Source organism: Heterodontus francisci, chromosome 9 (assembly GCF_036365525.1).
Source record: "Heterodontus francisci isolate sHetFra1 chromosome 9, sHetFra1.hap1, whole genome shotgun sequence".
NCBI lineage: Eukaryota > Metazoa > Chordata > Chondrichthyes > Heterodontiformes > Heterodontidae > Heterodontus > Heterodontus francisci.
In genome coordinates this window covers 30,159,520-30,168,730 of record NC_090379.1, presented here as the reverse complement: position 1 = coordinate 30,168,730, position 9,211 = coordinate 30,159,520, and the positions used below count along the sequence as shown (strand labels likewise).

Sequence of the window (9,211 nt, the reverse complement as noted above, 5' to 3'; positions counted from 1 at the left end):
CTGTTCCAGTACAGCTACAACACTGGCATCAACCCTGCAATGTGGAAAATTGCCCAGGTACGTCCTGTACACAAAAAGCAGGACAATTCCAACCCGGCCAATTATCGCCCCATCAGTCTACTCTCAATCATCAGTAAAGTGATGGAAGGTGTCATCAACAGTGCCATCAAGCAGCACTTGCTTAGCAATAACCTGCTCAGTGACGCTCAGTTTGGGTTCTGCCAGGGCCACTTAGCTCCTGACCTCATTACAGCCTTGGTTCAAACATGGACAAAAGAGCTGAACTTAAGAGGGGAGGTGAGAGTGACTGCCCTTGACATCAAGGCAGCATTTGACTGGGTATGGCATCAAGGAGCCCTAGAAAATCAATGGCTGGTCAATGGGAATCAGGGGGAAAACTCTCTGCTAGTTGGAGTCATACCTAGCACAAAGGAAGATGGTTGTGGTTATTGGAGGTCAAGCATCTCAGCTCCAAGACATCACTGCAGGAGTTCCTCAGGGTCGTGTCCTAAGGCCCAACCATCTTCAGCTGCTTCATCAATGACCATCCTCCAATCATAAAGTCAGAAGTGGGGATGTTCGTTGATTGCACAATGTTCAGCACCATTTGCGACTCCTCAGTTAACTGAAGCAGTCCGTGTAGAAATGCAGCAAGATCTGGACAATATCCAGGCTTGGGCTGATAAGTGGCAAGTAGCATTCATGCCACACAAGTGCCAGGCAATGACCATCTCCAACAAGAGAGAATCTAACCATCTCCCCTTGACATTCAATGGCATTACCATCACTATCAAAATCCCGAGGGTTACCATTGATCGGAAACTGAACTGAAGTAGTCATATAAATACCGTGGCTACAAGAGCAGGTCAGAGGCTAGGAATCCTGCAGCAAGTAACTCATTTCCTGACTCCCCAAAGCCTGTCCACCATCTACAAGGCATAAGTCAGGAGTGTGTTGGAATACTCTCCACTTTCCTGGATGGGTGCAGCTCCAACAACACTCAAGAAGCTCGACACCATCCAGGACAAAGCAGCCCGCTTGATTGGCACCCCATCCACAAACATTCACTTCCTCCACCACACATTCACAGTGCCAGCAGTGTGTACCATCTACAAGATGCACTGCAGCAACACAGCAAGGCTCCTAAGACAGCTCCTTCCAAACCCGTGACCTCTACCAACGAAAAGGGCAAGGGCAGTAAATGCATAGGAAAACCACCACCTGCAGGTTCCCCTCCAAGTCACACACAATCCTGACTTGGAACTATATCGCCGTTCCTTCACTGTCGCTGGGTCACAATCCTGGAACTCCCTTCCTGACAGCACTGTGGGTGTACCTACCTCATATGGACTGCAGCGGTTCAAGAAGGCAGCTCACCACCACCTTCTCAAGGCCAATTAGGGATGGGCAATTAATGCTGGCCTGGCCAGCAATGCCCACATCCCATGAGTGAATGAATAAAAAACAAACCCAATATTCTGTGAAGCTCACCATCATTTTGCATTGTAACCCAATTTTTCAGTGATGTCCCCATAATATTGCATCATAATTCAATAATGGTTGAAGCAAAGAAGTAGCTGCTGTGGTTAAAATCTATTTCCTTGGGGGTTCTGGGGGAAACATATCAGACAAGTACAACTCGTTTCAGCCTTGTAAGGGTGGAACCTTTGCTCATTCTTTACAAAGCTAGTGATGCCAATAGTGAAGAGCCAGCGTCAGGACTCATACAACAGGAGTTTCTGCTTCCCCTGCTCAGAATGCCAGTAAACCAAGAAAGATCAGGTATACTGGCTTCCAGAAGATATAAATGAGCCCTACTGGGGGAAGAAGGGGACCCAGGCTGAAGAAGGAAATTTATTGTGTGTCTGTCCTCTTAAACTGTGTTGGTGGGGTGATTGGGGGAAGCTTCTTTAGCTCTTGGGAAGGTCGTGCCAACCCTTCTCCCTCGTCCCAATGCTGGGAATGAACAGGGATTTTCCAATGGCATGGGGCAGGCAAATGTCAAAGTTGCACTTGCAGTGGCATGGACACTCAGAAGCCCCATGCAAATAGTGTTCTATCACTGACCCTGCAAACTGTGGCGGGGTCAGCATTGCAGGACATCAAGAAAACAAATATCATCATAGTCCATAGATTTTAGGCGGCGGAATATAAAAATGACTGATAGGTGACAGATGAGCACAGGTAACAATTCAATCTTCTCTCTTTGGATGATACACAAACAAAAGGGGCTCTGCTTTTCCAGTTTAGTATGCAAACTGAAATCCAGCATCAGACTTGTCTGGTACTACAGCCCAACCCTTTTATCGGGCAAGAGACCTGTTGCACTGCAGCATCCACAGTTCCCATGTATCTCTGTATTTACTTGCAGGGTAGGATTTGCTGCCCAACTTTGCATAAAATTCCTGGAAGCAGTGGAATTGCTTGTTTGTGATTTAGGATGAGAGCAAAAATTCACAAGCCTTACCCGTTCACTATCTTCTGTTTATTCCAAATAACATAAAGCTGTTTTAATGCCAGTACTGTATATGTTGTGACCATACTTTATTTTGTATTTTGGTTATGGACATCCTTCAAACAATGCTTTAGAAATACAGAGAATTTATCGAAAGTAAGGAATAAGCAAGTGAGGTACAGAGTATCTCTGGAATCTGCAACCTGTCAGTATAACAAGTATATCTGTGCATTATTATAAGTTACATCAAGTAGCCATTTTATATATAAAGCATGAGATTTCTTTCTCCCACCTTGACAAGACAAAAATATATACAAAACATAAAATGTACTGTTGCACTTTCAACGTGAGATTTTCTGATCTAGATAAGGCTAAACAGTAAAACTGAGCACAAGTGACCTTGCTCCCTTTAACTCCCTATGGTTCAGAAATGTGTTTTTCACCCATTGTAAAAAAAAAGTGTTCTTTTTCAATTCAGTAGAAAAAATATTTTGAAAGGATTTATTTTTATTACAACATTGGCTCTGAAGCAGCTACGTAAAAAAATAAAAAGCTAGCAGTGCATTGATCTGTTAGAAAATAAGAATTAACTGGTTGTCAGTTGTGGTAATAGGTCCTTGCATGTTAGATCCAAAGGAATGTGCTGCACTGTATAAGGTAACACTGTCCAATTTAATAAATGCCCAGAGTTATTTTTATTTCATAAGGGGAATAAATAACCACATGAAAGGTTATTGTGTGCTGTTCCACAAAAATGCTTCTTTCACAGACAAATTGATTGGTCACTATATTTGTTTAAATTACTACAAAAAATGTACTCGCTCTCATTTAAAAAAAAGCAATCATTTTAGTCTTTTGTTTCTAGAAGTACTTTAAAATGGTAAAAAGCTGTCGTTAATTCATAAAAGGTTGCTTGTTCCTTCCGTAACAAATCAGATCCACAGAGAAGAACTCAAAGGCTGCACAAAGATAAAGGTCACAGGGTTATCTTTACCTTAAATTAAAATGATTCACATTTTTTTTTAAATATTCAACTTTCATAGCTGTTTATTGTTTCACAAAAGCTTTGTTTCTTTAATGTAGTCATACATTCTCTGCAAAACAAAAGGAGGGAATGAGAAGGTTTCAAAGACTTAACGTTATGATTTAAATTCAAGGCACATACATGATACACCAAGAGGGTGCAAGATAATGAACTTTGGTTCCTTGCACTATGGAAAATTTGAAACAAAAAGAAAAAGTTAAACCAAAATATTTTGACACTGTTGTCATTTACACATACATGTTCTGACATTTGTATTACAAAAGTAGTCATTGATTTTAATACATTTTTAAGCATTCTTGCTATTGTCATGTTCTTAAAAAATGAATCTGGATTTTTGTTGTTATTATTACATCCTTGGATGTAATGCCTGTTTACCAGTATTGCTTATTCCTAAAACTGGCTCAATTTCAGAACGGTCTGCTCCCAAGTGGAGGATACAAAGAATGAACATCTCAAAGAGGTCAATCAAATTTAACGATCAAACATTTGATCATCAGAAATTTCAGTGAACTGCTAATCCTTTATTTTTCATTATCAGTATGTCCAAGATAAGGTACTGTGTGAATATTTACCTATAATTTTCAGACATTGTACAGAATATTATTACTGCAGTGTTCTTAATATTAAAATGGAGTCTAATTTCTTCAGTTAACAAGCTGTCCTTTGTGTGAACTAAACTGGATATTGGGGTACACAGCCCCAAGTATTGGTAGTGACACCATGGAATGGTACATGGGTGAGATTGTGCTTATGCATGGCGAGTTCCTGATCTCGGTCATGCCATGGTGGAGTTTACACCCTCCCCTTGGGCTGCCGTCATGTACATCCACCTTACATGGCTGCCAACACAAAGGAGCTGGCAGAGGCCCAGCGGGTAGGAAACAGGTCATCCTTCTCGTGGCATGGAAGGCACAGGGAGACAGACAAACAAAAGGGAGAAACAAACAAATACCTTCAGTTTAAACCAAAAATGTATTAGCTGTAAACAAGCCAATCTGAATAATCTGGGTAAGACTCATTCAGTACGACAACAACATGTTCCTGTGAAAGATATAATTTGCATGCTAAACTAAGAAATTGTGCCATTTTTGTGAAAACATAATGTAGCTGAACATTTAAGCAATTGTCCCAACAATCAATTAGAAATCTGATTACAAAAATTAATGGGCGCCCCAGCTGAAGTCCATTTATCTGTGCGACAAGTGTGAATTGCAACAAATGGCTTCCATTTGAATGGAGGAGATGTGAAAGTTTCAAGTCACCTGTGGGGACCCTATGGAATACTGATCAGTTCATGTAATTTTATTATTATTTCGATCTTCCCATATGATTAGTTTCACAGGCACTGAATTGGTCAGCGAGTTGACATCCTAATACTACACTGTTGCCATGGTTGGGTAGCTCTGGGCCAAAGCTGAAAACTGCCTAGTCTCAAAAAATCAACAAACTTTTAACAAATCAATCAACAGTGAGGAATATGCACCCTTTGAATTAATTACTTTATGTTGTTTGAGAATGAGCCTTATTTGTTTTCTTTTAACCAACAAACATGCTGTAAACTGCCATTACAGCAAAGGCTTTCCACGTGGATTCGGACCTCATTATTACGGAACTACTACGTTCCTCAAACATATTAAATATTGACTATTGCAGAGTTCAAATTCTAACAAACTAATTGATCTAATTGTTGCAGTAAATCTCATCATAGTATTGAATAAAAAGGAAGGTTGGAGCTTATCTGGGGTCTTAAGGAGATCCTTTCTAAAAGCCAATTTAATTATATTCGACATACAGTATACTGAAAGTACTGAACAGCCAATTGAAGCATCAGATTAAGCTTGTGAAATGGCTTATTAGATCGATGTGTGATGTGGGTTTTTTTCAGCCATGAAGACCATAGGGTCCCAGGTTCAACATCCAATCTGAGCTGAGTTAGTTGGTCCTAGATGGATGCTATGATGCTAAAACTGGTCACAATGCCCTGGGCTACAGATTTGGGAGAAAAAAGTAATCTAAAGTTACCACTCCTAATTGCAATGCAGTGACCCCCTGCTGGAAAGTAGGTGGATGTTGAGCTTGGCTGTATTGCCCTCTGAGGTCATATGCTGGCACTCACTTTTAGGCTCAGACCTCAATATGGCCATGAGGGGCAAGTACCAAAGGGCTGCCAGTGGCAGAGGAAGCAATATCACAGCAAGAGACAAACGCTTTCAAGCCAGGGAGATAGAAAACATTTAGTGGGGGGGACAGGGGGGCAGCCTGGAAAGATCAGATTAACTGTCAGTCTTTGTTGGTTTCTAAATTAAGTGCCAGTGTGACTGTTCAGAAACCGTTTCGAACCCCAATTGTGAAGCTACGTCATTAAATGCCACCATACGGTTAAAAAAAAATCATTTATGAACATAGGCCTTGATTGTACAGCAACAACTATACAGCTTACTTAATCTCTTTTTTAAACCACTTGACTGCATTACAAAATTGTTGCTACTTATTTTTGTAATAGAAAAGATAGCAATTTTTTTTACACTGTATAAATTACACAGTAGGCAGACGCAATCTGTCTGGACAATATTTCACAAATATATTCTAGAAAGTCCTGTAACTGCAGGGTTTTTATACTGCAGGGTCATGTATGACATTGTTCCAAATCTGGAGCCCCACCAGTACAATATCTGCTGTTGCTTCTGGTGTGGCAGTCTGTAAAGTTAATCGCTCCATTTGGAGGGTAGATTGACTGCAGTCTAAAATCCTCCTTAAGCATTTGTTCATTATTTAATGAGACTATATGAAAACTGGTCTCAGTCATTTCAAGAATTGTGTTGTCCTTTTTTGTGCCAGCCTCGCAGTAGTCATCTTTCCTCCGCCCTCGATTGTACTTCCACGAGTGTGAATTGTATTTCCCCTTTTTGTGCATGTGCCAGCAGAAAATGCTGAGCAGGGCAACCAGTACGATGATCACTGCTCCTCCTATCAGCCCTGCCAACAGCAAAGGGGAGCTCAGGTCCTGCTGTGTCGCCTGCTCGGGACTCGAGGCCATGTTGGTATTAAAAGACGAAGACTTTGTGGTGGCTTCTAAACAAACTGTATCATCCTCGGGGTGAAAGTTATTTGAGGCATCCAGCAGAACCATGCAAATCCTGTAGGTAGATTTGGGCTCCAGATTCAGCAAGCTCAGCTGCTCCATGTCCCCACTAACTATCCTTTCGTGCACAATGCCACCGACTAAGCTGTGGCCTAGTTTCACCCATGTGACTCTGTACTTGGTCATCGCAAAGATGGCCAGCCAACTGATTTGAATGCATGTGTCATTCACAAACTGAACAGTGAGTCGCAGTTGGCCAACTGGTAAAGAGTCTATGAATTCTTTGTCTCCTGTAGACACAAGAGAGGTTGACCCCGGTGCGAAGGGGAGAATGGAGGCATTGGTAGCAGGAGTAAAAGTAGTAGAAATGACAGTCACCATGGCAGATGGCAAGGGAGCAGGAGGGATGGGTGTGACATGAGGAGCAGTGGTGCTAATTGGACAAGATACTAAATTTATATTCAGATCTCTTATAGCCATTCCTCTGACTTTATCGGGCCCTTGACACATCAGCCCACGCACGTTTATAGAAAACGAAAGTGACTGTAGCCATTTGGTCACCCATTTTATGTTGCAGTCGCAATGCCAGGGATTATTCCTCAAAAGAATCTGTTTCAAACTGGTCATACCATCGAACACTCCTTTCACCAGCATCCGGAGCTGGTTGCTGGAAAGATCCAGCTTCTCGAGCTGTTTCAGATGCGTGAAGGCAGTAACTGGAATCTGATTGATTTGGTTCTCCTGCAAACAGAGTTTCACCAAGTTGCCACCTGGAAGGTTTGGCGGGGGCACGGTGAGAGAATTCCGCACCAGCGAGAGCTCGGTTAACTTCACCAGCTGCTCCAGGGCTCCCTCGGCAATCCCTCTGTCATTCAGGAGGTTCCCATCCAAGACCAAGCGCTGAAGAAGGGTCAGATTCTGAAAGGCTAGCTCTGAAACGGTGGAGATCCGGTTCTCGTCCAGCCGTAGCTCTTCCAGTCCTAATGGTAGCCCAATTGGCACGCTGCTCAAATGGTTCCGGGACAAGAACAGCAGCTTGAGGTTGGTAGCTTCTCGGAAAGCGCCATCCTCAATGCCAACAGTTGAGATGGAGTTGTCATCCAGATGTAGCTTTTCAAGTTTCTGCAACTGGCCGATGGCTTCCCTGGAAACAGTCTGGATATTATTTTCCTGCAAGTGGAGCTCCTTCATGTTTTTTGGTAGGTTTACGGGGAACTCGTCCAGTTCATTGCCGTACAAGTAGACTGTTTGAACAGAGAGCACATTTCGCAAGTCAAGAGGAAATCCAGCATTGTTGATGACGTTGTTTTGGAGGTAGAGAATGGAGGCGCCCTCTGGTATCCCAGCAGGCACTGATGTCAAGCCACGGTCATTACAGTAAACAAATTTCTTGTCACAACGACACTCCGAAGGACAAAAATCCGCCCCAGTTATTTGCGCACACAGTCCCAATAGAAACATAATCCATAAATGCAATAAAGTAATCCAGTCCATGAAACAGACACTGGTCCGTGACACTCCCATCACTCTAACAATTAAGGGATTCCAATTGTAAAACAGCAGGCGGTTAAAAAATCCACAAAGCCAGAGGCAGCTCCTGTGAATGTAAAGCCGATATTTGCTTCATCCAAACACTTGGGAGGAGAAACAGTATATGTGCCTGGTGAGAATACTCCTTGTGTGCGTTTTTGTTTATGCCTTAATAGTGGAAGCAGCAATTTGTTAACTAGAGCCGCACTCTACAAATTCTGCCATCTAAACCAGGTCGCTCGGTGATAACTAAAGCATATCACATTCTGCTTTCGCTGGAGATTGGCAATTTGAAATCGCACATATACATGGACACACACAGCCCAGCAGCATTCGGTGGGTTTATTAAATCTGGAGTCTCTTCGTCACACACTGCTGCTCCAAGTCAGAAAGCGGTGTCATCTCAGCTTGCCTTGTACACCTAGAATCCTATTCCATTAAAAGAAAACACACAAGAAATAAATGAACAGTTCATTTGGATTCACATACTCTCAGAGCTGCATTTTTCAACCTAGAGCTGCCTCTGCTGGAGAAATCTATGGGCTGTCAGTATACCATTAACTGCCTTCAGCTTACTCCATGCCAGTCAATAAAATAAGGCTATTAAAAACCCAGTTCAGAAGACAGAGGAAAAAAAACACCAACTGTGAGTCTAAGATTTAAACAGTGGCCATTGGGATTATTATTCACGATGGATACTACCACCCGATAATAAAAGTCGTCAGGTTGCAAAATTAAAGTCTAACATTTTTTTTACCAAAAAAAATTACAACCACCTTTACGTTGCTGTCCGATTCTGTGCCTGGGTCATCCTTTGCTTTTGTTTTCTTTCACGGTTTTGCTGGTTTGATGGTTAATCTTGGTTCAGCCAGTGTAGCACAGTCCCAGTAGTTGGTGTAGGCTGACTTGTACTCCACTCAGCTTCAGTCATCACTGAACAGCGTCTCTGCTCAGCCCAGCGGAGGGCTCTGCTTCAGCAGTCTGACCATGCTTTGACTCCCTCTCCCTCAGCTCTCCTCAAAGCACCGGAGCTCCTCAAGTGTCGCCTCTGCCGTGGTTCCTCTTCTACAGACGAGAGGATTTATACATTAGGCAAAAA

General features: G+C 42.5%; 1 protein-coding gene across 4 annotated transcripts in view; it reads right to left on the bottom strand.

Annotated features, from left to right (window-relative positions):
- Positions 1–2,568: 2,568 nt before the first annotated feature.
- Positions 2,569–9,211, bottom strand: part of si:dkey-87k14.1 (leucine-rich repeat transmembrane protein FLRT2) — a 56,720-nt gene continuing 50,077 nt past the window's right edge. For all 4 annotated transcript variants that reach the window (XM_068038718.1, XM_068038719.1, XM_068038720.1 and 1 more), the window contains 2 exons: positions 8,889–9,177; positions 2,569–8,541 (listed from right to left, as the gene is read on the bottom strand). In XM_068038718.1, coding sequence (XP_067894819.1) covers positions 6,127–8,106 — 1,980 coding nt within the window. In that variant the 5' untranslated portion in view covers positions 8,107–8,541; positions 8,889–9,177 and the 3' untranslated portion in view covers positions 2,569–6,126. The remainder of the gene's footprint in view (positions 8,542–8,888; positions 9,178–9,211) is intronic.